The sequence below is a fragment of the Tachyglossus aculeatus genome, chromosome 3 (genome assembly GCF_015852505.1).
Source record: "Tachyglossus aculeatus isolate mTacAcu1 chromosome 3, mTacAcu1.pri, whole genome shotgun sequence".
In the NCBI taxonomy this organism is placed as follows: Eukaryota; Metazoa; Chordata; class Mammalia; order Monotremata; family Tachyglossidae; genus Tachyglossus; species Tachyglossus aculeatus.
This window is the reverse complement of record NC_052068.1, coordinates 56,320,144-56,339,334: the sequence shown is the minus strand read 5'-3', so window position 1 is coordinate 56,339,334 and position 19,191 is coordinate 56,320,144. Positions and strand designations below refer to the sequence as shown.

At 44.7% G+C, this 19,191-nt stretch overlaps 1 protein-coding gene and 1 non-coding gene across 2 annotated transcripts in view; one reads left to right on the top strand and one right to left on the bottom strand.

Moving 5' to 3' along the window:
• Positions 1–19,191, bottom strand: part of WDR70 (WD repeat domain 70) — a 462,347-nt gene that overhangs the window by 174,824 nt on the left and 268,332 nt on the right. The window contains 1 exon segment of the mRNA XM_038743389.1: positions 3,480–3,654. Within this exon segment, the coding sequence (XP_038599317.1) occupies positions 3,480–3,654 (175 nt within the window).
• Positions 14,462–14,602, top strand: LOC119926418. Its single transcript, XR_005450295.1, has one exon. It is a non-coding gene; the product is annotated as a small nucleolar RNA SNORA7 (small nucleolar RNA).

Below are 19,191 nucleotides of genomic sequence, written 5' to 3'. Positions count from 1 at the left end.
TTGAGCGCTTACTGTGTGCAGAGCACTGTACTAAGCACTTGGGAAGACATATAGAGACAGTCCCTACCCAACAACGGGCTCACAGTCTAGAAGGGGGAGACTGACAACAAAACAAAACATGTAGACAGGTGTCAAAATCGTCAGAACAAATAGAAGTAAAGCTAGATGCACATCATTAACAAAATAAATAGAATAGTAAATATGTACAGGTAAAATAAATAGAGTAATAAATCTGTACAAACATATATACAAGTGCTGTGGGGAGGGGAAGGAGGTAGGGCGGGAGGGTGGGAAGGAGGAGAGGAAAAAGGGGGCTCAGTCTGGGAAGGCCTCCTGGAGGAGGTGAGCTCTCAGGAGGGCTTTGAAGGGAGGAAGAGAGCTAGCTTGGCGGATGTGCGGAGGGAGGGCATTCCAGGCCGGGGGAGGGCATGGGCCGGGGGTCGACGGCAGGACTGTTCTAAGAGCTGGGGCAGATACAAGCAAATTGGGTTGCCACGTGGGGCTCACAGTTTCAATCCCTATTCTACAGATGAGGTAACAGAGGAGTGAAGTGACTTGCTCAAGGCCACACAGCAGATGAGTGGCGGAGCCGGGACTAGAACCCATGATCTTCTGATTCCCAAGCCTGTGCTCCATCCACTACGCCATGCCGCTTCCTACAGTTGTAGAGAAGTGATCCTGGTTGCTCTGAATCATGGCTTAGGGGATAGACCACGCGCTGGGGAGTCAGAAGGACCTGAGTTCTAATCCCTGCTCCGCCACATAACTACTGTGTGGCCTGGAGCAGTTCACTTCACTTCTCTGTTCCCTCATCTGTAAAACGGGGATTGAAACTGTTAGCCCCACATGGAACAGGAACTGTGTCCAACCTGATTAACTTGTATCTACCCCAGTGCTTAGAACAATACTTCAGACATAGTAAATAATTATTATTTTGATAAAACAATTGCTCAACAAATGCCAATAATAATCATAATAATGATGACACTTTTGATAATTATACCAAAGGGATCCAAAGGCTAATTAATAATAATAATAATGGCATTTGGTAAGCACTTACTATGTGCAAAGCACTCTTCTAAGTGCTGGGGAGGTTACAGGGTGATCAGGTTTTCCCACGGGGGGGCTCACAGTCTTAATCTCCATTTTACAGATGAGGTAACTGAGGCAGACAGAAGTGAAGTGACTTGCCTGAAGTCACACAGCTGACAGTTGGCAGGGCCGAGATTTGAACCCATGACCTCTGACTCCAAAGCCCGGGCTCTTTCCACTGAGCCATGCTGCTTCAATTACTGGCCCAATCTCAAAAACGGATGAAATGCCAAACACCGGTTTACTTCACTTTTCAAAGTGAAGAAGCTGGGCTCGTGACCAGCAAGAGTAGCCTTGGCATTCTCTGGGAAGTTGGATGTTTAAGGAATAAATATTAAGGGGGTGGAAGAATCCTAGCTGTCCATCATAGGTGAGGCTTGATTCATAGGTTGGAACTGTCATGGCTTGAGGAAGTCCAATTAACTGGGGAATCACTGCAGGTTCAGGGTCAAATTAAAGCATCAATCAATGGTATTTACTGAGTACAGAGAAGCAGCGTGGCTCAGAGGAAAGAGCCCGGGGTTTGGAGTCAGAGGTCATGGGTTCAAATCCCGGCTCCGCCACTTGTCAGCTGTGTGACTTTGGGCAAGTCACTTCACTTCTCTGGGCCTCAGTTCCCTCATCTGTAAAATGGGGATCAACACTGTGAGCCCCCAGTGGGACAACCTGATCACCTTGTAACCTCCCCTGCGCTTAGAACAGTGCTTTGCACATAGTAAGCGCTTAAGATATGCCATCATTATTATTATTATTACTTACTGCTTGCAGAGCACTGTACTAAGTGATTGGGAGAGTACAACAGAGTTGGCAGACATATTTCCTGCCCACAAGAGGTAGCAGTCCAACCTGATTATTTTACATCTACCCCAGCACATATAGTAAGCATAAAGTTGGCACATGCTAAGCGTTATCCAAATGCCACTAAAAATTGTGCTTTTCTATTTCAGGGTCGGTTTAATGTGATTTCAGTCTGGGAAGCTGGGACAAATCTAGGCACTGAACTCCATAAAGCAATGGACAATAAAACATCCGACCATTTGGAACCACTGACATTGAATTAGTGAGGTGCAGCATGGAGTAGTGAAAAGAGCACAGACTTGGAAGTCAGAGGAGGTGGGTTCTAATCCCAGCCCTGACAGTTGCCTACACCGTGACCTTGGGCAAGTCATTTTACTTCTCTGAGGCTCAGGTTCATCATCCGTAAAATGGGGATTCAACACCTGTGAGCCCTCCTCCTTAGACTGTGAGCCCAATGTGGGAAACGGACTGCATCAGTCCTGGTTAACGTATATCAATCCCAGCGCTTAGAACTGTGCTTGACACACAGTAAATGCTTAGTAAATACAATAATGATGATGATAACAGTAATGATAATAATAATGATAATATAGCTATGGTCAAATTAGTGCTAGATCATTCCTGACAGCAGCTGCCTTAGCAGATAGAGCACAGGTCTGGGAATCAGAAGGTCATGGGCTCTAATCCTGGCCTTTCCAGACTTAGCCCCTTCCTTCCTCTCCCCCTCGTCCCCCTCGCCATCCCCCCATCTTACCTCCTTCCCTTCCCCACAGCACCTGTATATATGTATATATGTTTGTACATATTTATTACTCTATTTATTTATCTTACTTGTACATATCTATTCTATTTATTTTATTTTGTTAGTATGTTTGGTTTTGTTCTCTGTCTCCCCCTTCTAGACTGTGAGCCCGCTGTTGGGTAGGGACTGTCTCTATGTGTTGCCGACTTGTACTTCCCAAGCACTTAGTACAGTGCTCTGCACAAAATAAGCGCTCAAAAAATACGATTGATTGATTGATTGATTGATTCTGTCACTTGCTAAGGTGTGACCTTGGGCAAGTCGCTTCACTTCTCTGTGCCTCAGTGATCTCTTCTGTAAAATGAGGATTAAGACCGTGAGCTCCACATGGGGCAGGAACTGTGTCCAACCCGATTTGCTTGTGTCTACCCCAGCGCTTATTATAGTACCTGGCAACACGGTAAGCTCTGAACAAATGGCATTATTATTACTATTATTATTATGAGAGAAGATGCAAGAGCCAGTACGACTGTCTGAAAAATCTCCAGTGGACACAAGAACACTGGACTCATGTGCAAAACACCAAGACAAGAAATGGAGACTGAGATTCCTTGAACTTCAATGAGCTTTTCTAAAAAAAGAAAAAAAAAAGTAGGCAAATGCCAGAATGGAATGTAGTTAAAATGCTGTTTACTGCAAAAGCTCGAAGATATGACCGGCTAAAGCGGAGGTGTACAGTAAAACTAAACTCAGGAAATTCACCTTCATAACATTCTAACATCGTGTTTGTCTTATAAAGTTTGCTGCTGTTTTCTACAAGGATCGTTTTAAAATGTTCTTGACTTACATTCATATTTCGGTCCCAGATCTGGATGCTGCCATCTTGGCAGCCAGCTGCAATGAGCTTCCCGTCTCTACTGTAGGTGCAAGTTGTTGGAATCACCTTTTTACCTTGCATTGTTCTTGGTTTAAAGACACTTTTGTGTTTCTTGTCGTTTTCAACATCCCATGTTCTTACAGTCCTAAAAAAGAGTGAGAGAAAGGAAAGGTTCCCCTTTAGAATAACCATCTATTACAAACATCATTCAAATAGTATTATCATTATTATTATGGTATTTGCTAAGCGCTTACTATGTGCCAAGCACTGTTCTAAGCACTGGGGTAGATACAAGGTAATCAGGTTGTCCCACGTGGAACTCAGAGTCCTAATCCCCGTTTTAGAGATGAGGTTACTGGGGCCCAGAGAAGTTAAGTGACCTGCCCAAGGTCACACAGCAGCAAAGTGGCAGAGCTGGGATTAGAACTCACATCCTCTGACTCCCAAGCCCGTACTCTTTCCACTAAGCCATGGCTTCCAAGCAACTTCATAAAAGTGAACCCTGCTTTCTGGTGGGAGGAAAAGCAATTAGAAAAAGCCCGGGAAAAAAGTTAATTTTGAAACAAAAGTCTTCCCGGTGAGATATCCCTTAAAAAAATAAGCATCTTGAGTCTTGTTTCTCTCCGCCACCTACTAAGAAGTCTGGTCTAGCTACAGTTCCATTTGGGGTTAGCTTCTGAGCTTGTAAATTAAAAACCTTTGGCCAGATTATATAAACTCTGCTTTCCTGCCTGATTTTTCTCATACCTGAATCTCAAAATCTTCACCCATTCTTAAAACTCAGCTCTTTCGGATCAACCAGTCAATCAATGGTATTTATTGAGTGCTTACAGTATACAAAGCAATTTAGTGAGACCCAGGGGTGACTTAATAATAATAATAATGATAACGGTAATCATGGTATTTGTTAAGTGCTTACTATGTGCCAGGCACTGTACTAGTTCCCAAGCGCTTAGTACAGTGCTCTGCACACAGTAAGCGCTCAATAAATACGATTGATGATGATGATGATGTACTAAACACTGGGGTGGATACAAGTAAATTGGGTTGGACACGGTCTCTGTCCCATGTGGGGCTCACAATCTCATTCCCCATTTTACAGACGAGATAGCTTAGGCACAGAAAGGTTAGGTGACTTGCCCAAGGTCACACAGCAGACAAGTGGAAGAGCCAGGATTAGAACACGTGATCTTCGGACTCCCGGGCCATTGCTCTATCTATTATGCCATGTTGCTTCTCTGCAGGGTGATTCTGCTGTGCCCAACCCCTGAAGCTGTGCTTGAAAAACTGAGTAGAGTGCTAAGCCATTAGGTGTTTGTCAAAATATTTTACACTGAAGTACAGCTATCTGGAAAGCTGGAATGAAGTCTGGTCTTGTAAAATTAAAACTGTACTGCATAAATAAAGGTTTAAAAATAGAAATCTCATCTGGCTGGGCCTTCCTGGATACACAGTGAAAACAGACGAACATGATACAGGTGGAGTTCTTGCACTGCCCCAAGCACAAATGTTTTCTGTCTTGAAGATTTGAGTTCTTTCCAGATAAAAATTCAAAACTGTTCTGGCCTTTAACGAATAAAAGCATCTCAGCCTTTGGCAAAAGTCAGGGAAAGCTTTCATTTCGTAGAGAAATTACTTATGAGTTCCCAAAACCTATACAAATAACACCAGTGATGTAAGAAGCGGTAATTCATTGCCTCCTCTGGCAAAGGGACTACTATCAAGAAAATCTCTTCCATATAAACAACCAAACACTTTAAGTGAAAAGATGTACCACTGGAGTATAGAAAATGGTATATTCAGCCTAGAACCATGCTCAAAAAAACACTTGATGATATCAACCAAGTTCACATAAATGATATAGTCCCTGGAGTTTCTTTGGTTTTGGGTTTTTTTGGCGGGGGGGTGGGTGGGGGCGCGCAGGGGTTTCTCATGACATTTCCAAAAGTGGAAAGAACCACCCAGAAATATCAGAAAATTTAAAAATGACCTTATGTCCTTTGACAGCCTTCCAGAAAGGCCCCGACAACTAAGGAAGAAGGACTGATTTAATTGGAAGTAGCATTCTTGGAGCATCAGAGGACTAGAGAACCAGAAAAGCATGCTCTCAATTTAAAATTTTAACTGGTCATTCATTCATTCATATTTACTGAGTGCCTACTGTGTGCAGAGCACTGTACAACGCATTTGGAAAGTACAATTCAGCCACCGAGATAATCCTATTTATTCAATCATATTTACAGAGCGCTTACTGTATGCAGAGCACTGTACTAAGCACTTGGGAAGTACAAGTCGGCAACATATAGAGATGGTCCCTACCCAACAACGGGCTCACAGTCTAGAAGGGGGAGACAGACAACAGAACAAAACGTGGAGACAGGCGTCAAAATCATCAGAATAAATAGAATTATAGCTCTATGCACATCGTTAACAAAATAAATAGAATGGTAAATATCTACAAGTAAAATAGAGTAATAAATCTGTACAAATATATACAAGTGCTGTAGGGAGGGGAAGAAGGTAGGGCAGGGTGGGGGAAAGAGGAAAGGAAAAAGGGGGCCCAGTCTGGGAAGGCCTCCTGGAGGAGGTGAGCTCTCAGTAGGGCTTTGAAGGGAGGAAGAGAGCTAGTTTGGCAGCTGTGTGCTACATTCTATTTGTTCTGATGATTTTGACACCTGTCTACATGTTTTGTTTTGTTGTCTGTCTCTCCCTTCTAGACCGTGAGCCCGTTGTTGGGTAGGGACTGTCTCTATATGTTGCCGACTTGTACTTCCCAAGCGCTTAGTACAGTGCTCGGCACACAGTAAGCGCTCAATAAATATGATTGATGAATGAATGAATAATGATAATAATAGTACTTGTCAAGTGCTATGTGCCCAGCACTGTTCTAAGCACTGGGGTAGAAACAAGTTAACCAGGTTGGACACAGTCCCTGTCCCACATGGGGCTCACAATCTTAATCCCCGTTTCAATGATCAATCAATCAATCGTATTTATTGAGCGCTTACTGTGTGCACAGCACTGTACTAAGCGCTTGGGAAGTACAAGTTGGCAACATATAGAGACAGTCCCTCCCCAACAGTAGGCTCAAAGTCTAGAAGGGGGAGACAGAGAACAAAACCAAATATATTAACAAAATAAATAATAATGATGAGGTATGAGGCCCAAAGAAGTTAAGTGACTTGCCCAAGGTCACACAGCAGACATGCCAGGGAGCCAGGATAAGAACCTAGGTCCTTATGAGTTGCAGGCCCATGCTCCAGCCACTAAGCCACATTACAAAAATTGCTCAGAATTATCCACCAATTATATGTGAGAAATATAGCTACACTAATGTGTTTATACTGAACAGAGAAGTTGCAGCTGACATACTTCATTGTATGCAAAATGGCATGTTATCAAGTTAAATGAAGAATCATGAGCATATGTAAATCATCCCTCATAACTTGATTAATGTTTTTTTTTTGAGTTCTGGGGAACGTACAGCAGGTCGATCAATCAGTTTATTGAGTACTTATTATTCATTCATTCATTCAATCGCATTTATTGAGCATTGACTGTGTGCATTGTACTAAGTGCGTGGGAGAGTACAATGTAACGATATAATAGACACATTCCCTGCCCACAACGAGCTTAATAATAATAATAATAATTGTGGTATTTGTTAAGCGCGTACTGTGTGTTAGGCACTGTACTAAGCTCTGGGGGGGATATAAGCAAATTGGGTTGTATACAGTCCCTGTCCCATGTGGGGCTCACAGTCTCAATCCCCATTTTACTGATGAGGGAACTGAAGCCCAGAGAAGTGAAGTGACTTGCCCAGGATCACAGTCTAGAGGGGAAGACAGACGTAAAAATAAATAAACTTGGTCCAGTGCTCTGCACACGGTAAGCGCTCAATAAATACGATTGAATGAATCCCCCCCTTACCTCCTTCCCCTCCCCACAGCACCTGTATATATGTATATATATTTGTACGTATTTATTACTCTATTTATTTTATTTGTACATATTTATTTTATTTTGTTAATATGTTTTGTTTTGTTGTCTGTCTCCCCCTTCTAGACTGTGAGCCCCGCTGTTGGGTAGGGACTGTCTCTATATGTTGACAACTTGTACTTCCCAAGCGCTTAGTACAGTGCTCTGCACACAGTAAGCGCTCAATAAATACGATTGAATGAATGAATGTTGACCCTCTCTTCTTCTAAACCCAGCCCCCTACCTCAAACAATAGTTTACTAAATTGATTCCCCTTTTCTCCTTTCAGCTTTCAGGTGCTGCTTCTTCCTCTACTACCTGCAAAGCAACTAGTGGTCCGCCCCAGTCATGGCAGATTCTGTCCCCTTGTGTCTGTTTTCCGAGATTGTCTCCTTTTCTCCAAGGAATACAGAATATACAGTTTATATAGAGTTTATATAGAGTTTAGAGAGTATATTCTAGAATATAGACTATGGAATATAGAGTTTCTTTATCTCTCTCTTTCTCTCTGACTCACTCTTTCTTCCCCCACCCATAGTCTCTCTCACTGTCTCTCATCTGGGGGGAATTTTTTTTTTCCCCTGAGATAAACATTTCGAAAACCTCCTGGAGGGACTGCATTTTAATTTTTCCAGCCTCATTCAGTACCAGCCCCGTACTTTAACCCACAATGTCCTAAAATTCTGATTTTTATATTGTCTATGTAAGGTGCTTACCATACAGTATAGGGGTTTGAGATATAACTGATAATGGGAGACCCTCAGTGACTTGTATAGCTATTTGTACAGATTTATTACTCTATTTATTTTACTTGTACATATTTACTATTCTATTTATTTTGTTAATGATGTACATATATGTTGCCAACTTGTACTTCCCAAGTGCTTAGTACAGTGCTCTGCACACAGTAAGTGCTCAGTAAATACGATTGAATGAATGAATGAATACCTCCGTGGTGAAGGGAATTAGTGTGATAAAGGCAAAAATATGCCTTGAAAGTGTGCATAAGTATTAGCACTGTTGATGCTGATAATCTCAACTCAAATAGTTTTAAATGGAGCTTTGTGGTGTGATTCAGTTCCCCATGAGGTGCTAACTGATCGCTGACAATAATTCACTTCACATTTTATCCTTCTGAAGTTAGAAGTTTACTCTTATAATGTACTCTCCCAAGGGCTTAGTACAGTGCTTTTCATACAGTAAGTGTTTATTATCATTCATAATAATAATAGTATTTGTTAAGCACTTACTATGTGTCAAGCACTGTTCTAAGCTCTGGGGTAGATAAAAGGTAATCAGTTTGTCCCACGTGGGGCTCACAGTACTAATCCCCATTTTACAGATGAGGTAACGGAGGCACAGAGAAGCTAAGCGACTTGCCCACAGTCACACAGCTGACAAGTGATGGAGCCGGGATTAGAACCCACGACCTGACTTCCAAGCCTGTGCTCTTTCTACTAAGCTACACTGCTTCTCATTAAATAGGATTGATTGATTTAAAAGGCATTTTCATTTTCTGCAACCTTAAATTTCATTCAGGGATGAAGGCATATATTCTTTCAGTGGTTTCTGAACCATCTTACTCTCACTCATTTCCCACTGAAGCAAGTCGACACCACTGAGGTCTGCATAATGACACGACTTTGTTTTGGATAACATGGGGGTTTACAAAAACGCAAACACTATGTTGTGGAGGAGGCATTGCGACCAAGTGAAAAGAGCAAAGATCTGGGAATTAGGAACCAGTGCTCTGCACACAGTAAGCACTCAGTAAATACCACTGACTGAGTCTAGTCCCACTTTGGCCATTGACCTTGGACAAATTACTTTCCTTTTTTGGCATTTATTAAGCGCTTACTATGTGCAAAGCACTGTTCTAAGTGCTGGGGAAGTTACAAAGTGATCAGTTGGTCCCACGGGGGGGCTCACAGTCTTAATCCCCATTTTACAGATGAGGTAACTGAGGCCCAGAGAAATTAAGTGACTTTCAAAGTCACACAGTTGACAAATTGGCGGAGCCAGGGTTTGAACCCATGACTTCTGACTCCAAAGCCCGTGCTCTTTCCACTGAGCCCTGCTGCTTCTCTGGGACGCTGTTACTTACCAGTAAAATGGGGAAAAAACTCAATTATGAGTTCAGTCCCGTGGAGGCCAGGGATGTGTCTGATCTGATAAACCCATTTCCCAGTCCAGTGTTTAAAATTAGTGAGTCCTTCGTTAAGGCCAAAATTGGTATTGCTCAATCCCAGTGCTTTAAGTGGAACAGAATGAGGCATTTTCCATTTCCTTTTGGAAATGCCATGAGGTCATCCCTCTACAGTTTAGGGGCATAATCTATGTCTATGTATAAACAATCTTCTTCCCTCCTTCCTCCCCCGACTGAGAGGACACTCACACCACCGCCCTTTCTTTTCTCTCTCCAGACATGACTGATTCCTTACCACCTAATCTTCCACAATAAAGTCCTCAGATTCAAAAAGGAATTACAGTGGTGAAACCAGCAGGGAACTGAGCAAAGTGGGAGGACCCTGTTGCAAGAGACAACAAGAGGCACGTTTAGCATGGTGCTAATAGCGCTTGCTGGGCTCATCAACTAGAATTTGGAAGTGCGGTTATAGAAGCAGAACATGGAATTCCTGATGCTGTCAGGCCCTGTGAAGGCTCTGACAGAGGAGGTCCACGACACCAAGTCTGGTGTCAAACCTCAAACCTGCTTGTGTGGCCCAAGCCACGGGGATTCGATGCGCTGCATACCCGAGACGTCGGGATGGAGAGGAGAAAGAGGACTCGGGGAAATGTCCAGGCAGCCGACGTTCTTACTGAATTAGGGCAGGTTGGCAAGCTTCAGTTTTTTCATTCATTCGTTCGGTTGTATTTACTGAGAGCTGACTGTATGCAGAGCACTGTACTAAGCGCTTGGGAAAGTACAATATAGCAATAAAGAGAGACAGTCCCTGCCCACTACAAGCTCACAGTCTAGAGGGGATTGAGGGCAACTGAGAGCAATTCAGGGGATTGAGGGCGAATAGAGGGCAATATTATTTGGCATTTTCAACCTTAATATTCCTGACTAATAATGTTGGTATAATTAGACTAAAGCTATTATTGACCCCTATCCCACCCGTGCCTCAGTCTAATCTTTTCCAGTTAATCAAACATCAATCCTATTTATTGAGCACTTACTGCATGCAGAGCATTGTATTACACGATTGAGAGAGTAAACTATTAACAATATAGCAGACGTATTCCCTGCCCACATGGGCTTACAGTCTAGAGGGGGAGACAGACATTAATATAAATAAATAAATTGTGGTTATGTACAGAAGTGTTGTGTGGCTGTGGGGGGGGCGGCGGTGAACAAAGGGAGCAGCTCAGGGTAACACAGAAGGAAGTGGAAGAAAAGGAAAAGAAGACTTAGAGAAGGCCTCTTGGAGGAGATGTTCCTTCAATAAGGTTTTGAAGGGGGAGAGAGGAATTGTCAGTCGGATATGAAGAGGGAGGGTGTGCCAGGCCAGAGGCAGGATGTGGGTGAGAGGAAGGCAGCGAGATAGAAGAGATGAAGTTACAATGGGTAGGCTGGCATGAGAGGAGCCAAGTGTGAGGGCTGGGCCGTAGTACGAGAGTAGTGAGGTGAGGTAGGAGGGGGCAAGGTTTTATTGGCAACCACTGGAGGTTCCTAAGGTGTGGGGAAACGTGGACCGAAAGTTTTTGTAGAAAAATGATCTGGGCAGAAGAGTGAGGCTTGGAATGCAGTGGGGAGAGACATGAGGCAGAGAGGTCAGTATGGAGGCTAATAATGTCATCAAGTCAGGATAGGGTAAGTGCTAGCGATGTTGACGAGGTTGAACCGAGAGGATTTAGTGATGGACTGGATATGAGGGTTGAAAGAGAGGATGATGATGGCATTTATTAAACGCTTACTATGTGCAAAGCACTGTTCTAAGCGCTGCGGAGGTTACAAGGTGATCAGGTTGTCCCACGGGGGACTCACAGTCTTAATCCCCATTTTCATCATCATCATCATCATCAATCGTATTTATTGAGCGCTTACTATGTGCAGAGCACTGTACTAAGCGCTTGGGAAGTACAAATTGGCAACATATAGAGACAGTCCCTACCCAACAGTGGGCTCACAGTCTAAAAGGGGGAGACAGAGAACAAAACCAAACATACCAACAAAATAAAATAAATAGAATAGATATGTACAAATAAAATAACTAAATAAATAGAGTAATAAATATGTACAAACATATATACATATATACAGGTGTTGTGGAGAAGGGAAGGAGGTAAGATGGGGGGGATGGAGAGGGGGACGAGGGGGAGAGGAAGGAAGGGGCTCAGTCTGGGAAGGCCTCCTGGAGGAGGTGAGCTCTCAGCAGGGCCTTGAAGGGAGGAAGAGAGTTAGCTTGGCGGATGAGCAGAGGGAGGGCATTCGAGGCCAGGGGGATGACGTGGGCCGGGGGTCGATGGCGGGACAGGCGAGAGCGAGGTATGGTGAGGAGATTAGCGGCGGAGGAGCGGAGGGTGCGGGCTGGGCTGGAGAAGGAGAGAAGGGAGGTGAGGTAGGAGGGGGCGAGGTGATGGACGGCCTTGAAGCCCAGGGTGAGGAGTTTCTGCCTGATGCACAGATTGATTGGTAGCCACTGGAGATTTTTGAGGAGGGGAGTGATATGCCCAGAGCGTTTCTGGACAAAGACAATCCGGGCAGCAGCATGAAGTATGGATTGAAGTGGGGAGAGACACGAGGATGGGAGATAAGAGAGAAGGCTGATGCAGTAGTCCAGACGGGATAGGATGAGAGCTTGAATGAGCAGGATAGCGGTTGGGATGGAGAGGAAAGGGCAGATCTTGGCAATGTTGCGGAGCTGAAACCGGCAGGTTTTGGTCACGGCTTGGATGTGAGGGGTGAATGAGAGAGCGGAGTCGAGGATGACACCAAGGTTGCGGGCTTGTGAGACGGGAAGGATGGTAGTGCCGTCAACAGAGATGGGAAAGTCAGGGAGAGGGCAAGGTTTGGGAGGGAAGACAAGGAGTTCAGTCTTCGACATGTTGAGCTTTAGGTGGCGGGCAGACATCCAGACGGAGATGTCCTGAAGGCAGGATGAGATGTGAGCCTGGAGAGAGGGGGAGAGAGCAGGGGCAGAGATGTAGATCTGGGTGTCATCAGCATAGAGATGATAGTTGAAGCCGTGGGAGCGAATGAGGTCACCATTTTACAGATGAGGGAACTGAGGCACGGAGAAGTGAAGTGACTTACCCAAAGTCACTCAGCTGACAAGTGGCGGAGCTGGGATTTGAACCCATGACCTCTGACTCCAAAGCCCGGGCTCTTTCCACTGAGCCACACTGCTTCTCAGTGTTAAGGATGACGCCAAGGATACGGGCTCATGAGATAGGAAGGATGGTAGTGCCATCTACAGTATTGGGAAAGTGACAGGGAGAATGGGGTTTGGTTGGGAAGATCAGTTCTGTTTCACACATATTAAGTTTGAGGTGACGGGTGATGGCAGGGCATCCGAGTAGAGATGTCTTGAAGGTAGGAGGAAATGCAAGACTATAGAAAGGGACAGAGATCATGCTGGAAATGGAGATTTGGGAATCATCCACATAGAGGTTGAAGCCATGGGAGCGAATGAGTTCTCCAAGGGAGTGGGCGAAGATGGAGAATAGAAGGGGACCTAGAACTGAACCTTGAGGGCCACCCACAGTTAGGAGATGGGAGGCAGAGGAGGGGCTCGCAAAAGAGACTGAGAATGAGCACAGAGATAGAAGGAGATTCAGGAAAGATCAGTGTCAGCGAAGCTGAGGTTGGATAATGTTTCCAGGAGAAGCGGGTGGCCGACAGCGTTGAAGACAGCTGAGAGGTCGAAGAGGATTAAGACAGAGTAGAGGCCATTGGATTTGGCAAGAAGGAGATCACTGGTGACCTCTGAGAGGAGAGTTTTTGTGGGAAGGGGATGGAAGACAGATTGGAGAGGGTCAAGGAGAGAATTGAAGGAGAAAAACTTGAGACAGTGGGTGTAGACAACTTGTTGAATGAGTTTGAAGAGAATGGCAGGAGGGAGACGGGCCTGGGGTCAGAAGTTCATGATTTCTAATCCCGACTTTGCCACTTGTCTGCTGTGTGGCCTCGGGACAGTCGCTTTACTTCTCAGGGCCTCAGTTACCTCATCTGTAAAATGCGGGTTAAGACTTTGAGTCTTATGAGGGACAGTATCTGTGCCCAACCCTATTTCCTTGTATCCACCCCAGGGCTTAGTACAGTGCCTGGCACGCAGTAAGCACTTAACAAATACCAAAGCTATTATTATTATTGCAGTGCTTTGCACCCTCAATAAACGTGATCGAGTTAATGAGTTTAGACTGACAGACTTTTAATCAATCATATTTATTGAGCTCCTACTGTGTGCAGAGCACTGTACTAAGCGCTGGGGAGAGAACAATGCAAGGGAATTAGCAGGCACGTTCCCTGCACATATTGAGCTTAAAGCCTAGAGAACTGAGGGGCCACACCGCTCACCAATACCTATGGCTGAAACCTTAGCAAGCAGAGGACCTTCTTGTCTGTAACAGAAGTGGGGCTCCTCAGCTTTGCACATAGTAAGTGCTCAATAAATATGACTGAATGAATGAATGAATGCTTTGGCTGTTGTTCCTGTCCTGTCACTGTCTAAAGGAAAAATGATCTAGGTGAGACTGTCTGACTCTCTCTCCCACCTCTAAGCACTTGAGAGAGTAAAATATAACAATAAACAGACACACTCCCTGCCCACAACAAGCTTAAAGTCCAGAGGGGGAGACAGACATTAATATGAATACATAAATAAATGACAGATATGTACATAAGTGCCGTGGGGCTGGGAGGGGGAATGGTTAAAGGGAGAAAGTCAGGGAGGTGCTGAAGGGAGTGGGAGAAGAGACTGGGAGTAGAGCGACCTTACAATGAATTCAGATGCATATACAAAGTATATCCCCTCTCATGAGGGCACCTGGAGAGTTTCCAGTACTCTACCAGTCTCGGCTATGGGAGGCAGAGTCAAGCAGAGGCATATCCATTCCATTCCTAGCTTGGGCAGTGGCTAGCGAGTGGAAAGCAATCATCTGCTACAAGTCAAAACTCACCTGTGCTGGGCAGCAGTGACATGGGAGAGAGTCGAGGGCGGAGACTCAAGTTTACTGCGCAGAAGAAGGCAACGGTAAACCACTTCCATATTTTTACCAAGAAAAATGTATGGATACGCTACCAGAATGATTACGGATGGAGAGTGGGGTGTTCTAGGGGAGATGTGTCCATGGAGCCACTATGGGTAGGAGATGACTCGACAGCATAAGACAGACAAAGTATATCTGACGGATCAGCTCTGACACTCCTGTACACAACAGCCCCCCATCTGCAGGGGAACGTTCTCCTTCAAAAGTACAGCACTTCCTGAGAGCAAATTCAGGCCCTGGTCAACTTAGCTCAAAATTCATAAGAATCTTACTCTTCCCCACTCCATTCAATGAGAGCGGGGGAAATGTGCCAAAGGATACAAGCTTAAAATCTAAAAAGCCTCAAAACTGTACATGGAGAAAAGGCCCCTGGGTGCAAGGTCTAGAAAAGTGTGGGAACTTGGATGCCAATTATATCTGGAAATCGTTACATGAACAGAACGCCACACCTCTTGAGTTTAATACTCTCCTAATATGGCTTCTGTCTAGCGTCCAATCCGAACCCAAACCTCCTGGCCCAGCTCAACCCAAATTGGTCAAAAAGACTGGCAGGTTTTTGTGCCTCATGCAATCAATCATGCTTAGGAGACTACAATATTACAGATCTGGGTGCCGCGTTTCCTGTCCATAGTGAGTTTACAGTCTAGAGGTGCCCTGGGGAGGCCTACTGGCAACTGTCTCAAGGGAATGAGTCCAGCTACGGTCGCTGGGAGTGAAAGAAAAGGCCGATGACATTTGGGAAAAGGAAAGGAATCTAGTCATTTGCTTCCTTTGCACCCACAGAGAGGACTGAAAGATAGCAGAGGATAAAAAAAATCTGAAGGAAGCAGCCAAGCCTGCTTTCTCCCCAGTTCCAAGAAGCAGGGTATCAAGGAAAGGACACTGAGGAGAAATGTTTAGGCGCCATGTCTTCTGAAGCAAAATATGAGATCAAGCGGCTATTAAATCAAACACAAAAACTAAAATACTCACTCCCCCTTCCCTCTTACTCCCCGGGAGGGAGAGGAATAGCTTAGGAGTGCTGAGTATATATATACACATATAAAGGTACATATATATATACTTTAAAGACAATTTTCCTAGCAGGGATGCCAAACAACCCATACAGTCCTCTTCTTCAAACCCACATGCTCTTAACCTGACCCCTCCCTACCATCTCCTCCCCCTAAATGTATCCTCTTCCTCCACACTTCACCCCAGCTTACTACCAGCTTAGAGAAGCAGCGTGGCTCAGTGGAAAGAGCCCGGGCTTTGGAGTCAGAGGTCATGGGTTCAAACCCCGGCTCCATCAATTGTCAGCTGTGTGACTTTGGGTAAGCCACTTCACTTCTCTGGGCCTCAGTTCCCTCATCTGTAAAATGGGGATTAAGACTGTGAGCCCCCCTTGGGACAACCTGATCACCTTGTAACCTCCCCAGCGCTTAGAACAGTGCTTTGCACATAGTAAGCGCTTAATAAATGCCATCATTATTATTATTATTACCATGGCTTCTGGAGAACAGACGGAGGGAAGTGAGGCTGGAGGAGGTGATGAGAGGAGAAAGCTGGAAGCAATGGAGTGCGTGAGGGAACGTCAATCAATCAATCAATCAATCGTATTTATTGAGCGCTTACTGTGTGCAGAGCACTGTACTAAGCGCTTGGGAAGTACAAGTTGGCAACATATAGAGACGGTCCCTACCCAACAGTGGGCTCAACCTCCTGGGGGTCCGTTATTCCCACCTTGATTGCTCTATCGGCCTCCTTGCTGACCTCCAAGCCTCCTCTCTCTCCCCACTCCAGTCCATACTTCACTCAGCTACCCAGATCATTTTTCTACAAAAGACGAGCAGGCCATTTTCCCCACTCCTCAAGAGTCTCCAATGGTTGCCCATCCACCTCCACATAAAATAGAAACACCTTACCACTGGCTTTAAAGCAGTCAATCACCTTGCCCCTCACTATTCTCCTACTACAATCCAGCCCGCACACTTGGCTCCTCTAATGCTAACCTTCTCACTGTACCTCAATCTCGTCTATCTCGCCGCCGACCTCTAGTCCACGTCCTGTCTCTGGTCTGAATGCTTAGCGCTTAAGCGCTTAGTACAGTGCTCTGCACATAGTAAGCGCTCAATAAATACGATTGATTGATTGATTGATTGAACGCCCTCCCGTCTCATATCTGACAGCTACTCTCCCCCCATTCAAAGCCTTACTGAAGGCACATCTCCTTCAAGAGGTCTTCCCTAAACTGTCCTTTCCGCTTCTCCTACTTCCTCCTGCATTGCTCTGATTTCTGTTCATCTCCCCCTCCCCAATCCACAGCACTTATGTATGTATCTGTAATTTTATTTATATTTACGCCCCCCTACACTGTAAACTCATTGTGGGCAGGGAATGTGTTGGTTTATTGTTGTATTGTAATAATAACAATAATAATTTTGGTATTTGTTAAGCGCTTACTACGTGCAAAGCACTGTTCTAAGCGCTGGGGAGGATACAAGGTGATCAGGTTGGCCCATGTGGGGCTCACAATCTTAATCCCCATTTTACAGATGAGGTAACCGAGGCACAGAGAAGTTAAGTGACTTCCCCCAAGTCACACAGCTTACGATTGGTGGAGCCGGAATTTGAACCCATGACCTCTGACTCCCAAGACCATGCTCTTTCCACTGAGCCACGCTGCTTCTCTATACTCTCCCAAGCGCTTAGTTCAGTGGTCTGCACACAGAAAGCGCTCAATAAATAATACGATTGAATAGCTGACTAAACGCAAGTATGCCTAATAATGCCACTCAGTGCTTTTCTTCCTGCCTACCCATTACCACCCAGCGTCACCACCCAGTGTCTTACTTTCCATCAGGTGAAATGAAGTCATGCCCCCTGACGCGTGACTTCATTTCACCTGATGGGAAGTAAGAAAAACACCTCATGGGGCTCCTCCCAAACAAACCCTGGTGTAACTTGGAGTTACCGAGGCCTCACGGAAGAGGAGGATTTAGGGGAGACTAAGGGAAGAAAGGACACTTTCCTTCAGGGTGGTTTCCTTAAATGGGGTCTGGAATGCTCCCTTGTGTGGTCAGGACATGTCTCGTTTACTGAGCCAGCCTTGTGGAATGGGATATCTGCCTCCAATACGCTCAAACCTGCCCAAACGCATTCATTCATGCAATTGTATTTATTAACCTCTTACTGTGTGCAAAGCACTGTACTAAGCGCTTGGGAGAGTACAATATATCAGACCCATTCCCTGCCCACAACGAGCTGAGAGTCTCGAGGGGGAGACGGACCTTAATATAAATAAATATAAATAAATAAATTGATAAATGAATGCACGTTTGCACTGCACACTTTGGAGAGAGCGTGACGGCAGAATGAGGGAACGTTCTTCAGACAACATGCGTCGGTCTGGGTACAGCACGATGCGGTGTCAGAAGGCATCGCTGTGCTCACGTACCCAGCTTTGAACCAGGAGCTCTGCGATCAAAGTTTTCCTCAGACCAGGGCTCTCCAATATCATAATTCCTGCATGCTATGAGCACTGGACATGAGAAGAAACGTGGACTAGTGAAAACAGCACAGGCCTAGAGGTCAAAGGACCTGGGATTTCATCCGGGCTCTGCCAATTGCTTGTTGGGAGACCTTGGCAAGTTACTAACTTCCCTGTTGCCTCAGTTTCCTCAAATATAAAATGGGGATTCAATACTTGTTTTCCCTCCTACTTAGGTTGTGAACTTCAAGTGGGATAGGGACTGTGTCCAATCTGATTAACTTGTATCTACTCCAGCGCTTACAACAGTGTCTGACACAGTAAAAGCTTAACAATATCACAGTACCAATAATAACATACCAAGTGCCTTTTTTCATCCCCGTCATCAATTCTAAATGCAAAGGAGAGAAAAATAAAATTCTATGTGGTTCAAAAGCCAAAGGGATTCAATGCCAAAGACCATTTTCAGTTCTAACGCTGTGCACACATATCTTGAGTAAACAGGGGTTTCCAAAAGCAACTTCAAAATTAAAACACCATCCAATATGTGAAAGATCAGGCATGAAAAATGATCCATTACATCCATTCGGCATATTTCAAAATGCACTGCGGTGCTTGGGCTACTTCAAATTCAAATGTGAAATCACTAGAATGCTTTAAATCCCATCCATCTTGATAGACTCACAAATTCTTGCAGTGTAAAACCCATTATATCCAGTGGTCATGTCAGCAGTCAAAACTCACTTCCATCACTATTCGACGCAGAAATTGGGAACAAGTTGATCAATCAATCATATTTATTGAGCGCTTACTGTGTACAGAGCACTGTACTACGCGCTTGGGAAGTACAAGTTGGCAACATATAGAGACGGTCCCTGCCCAACAGTGGGCTCACAGTCTAGAAGGGGCAGACGGAGAACAAAACCAAACATATTAACAAAATAAAATAAATAGAATAGATACGTACAAGTTAAATAAATAAATAGAATAATCAATCAATCAATCAATCGTATTTATTGA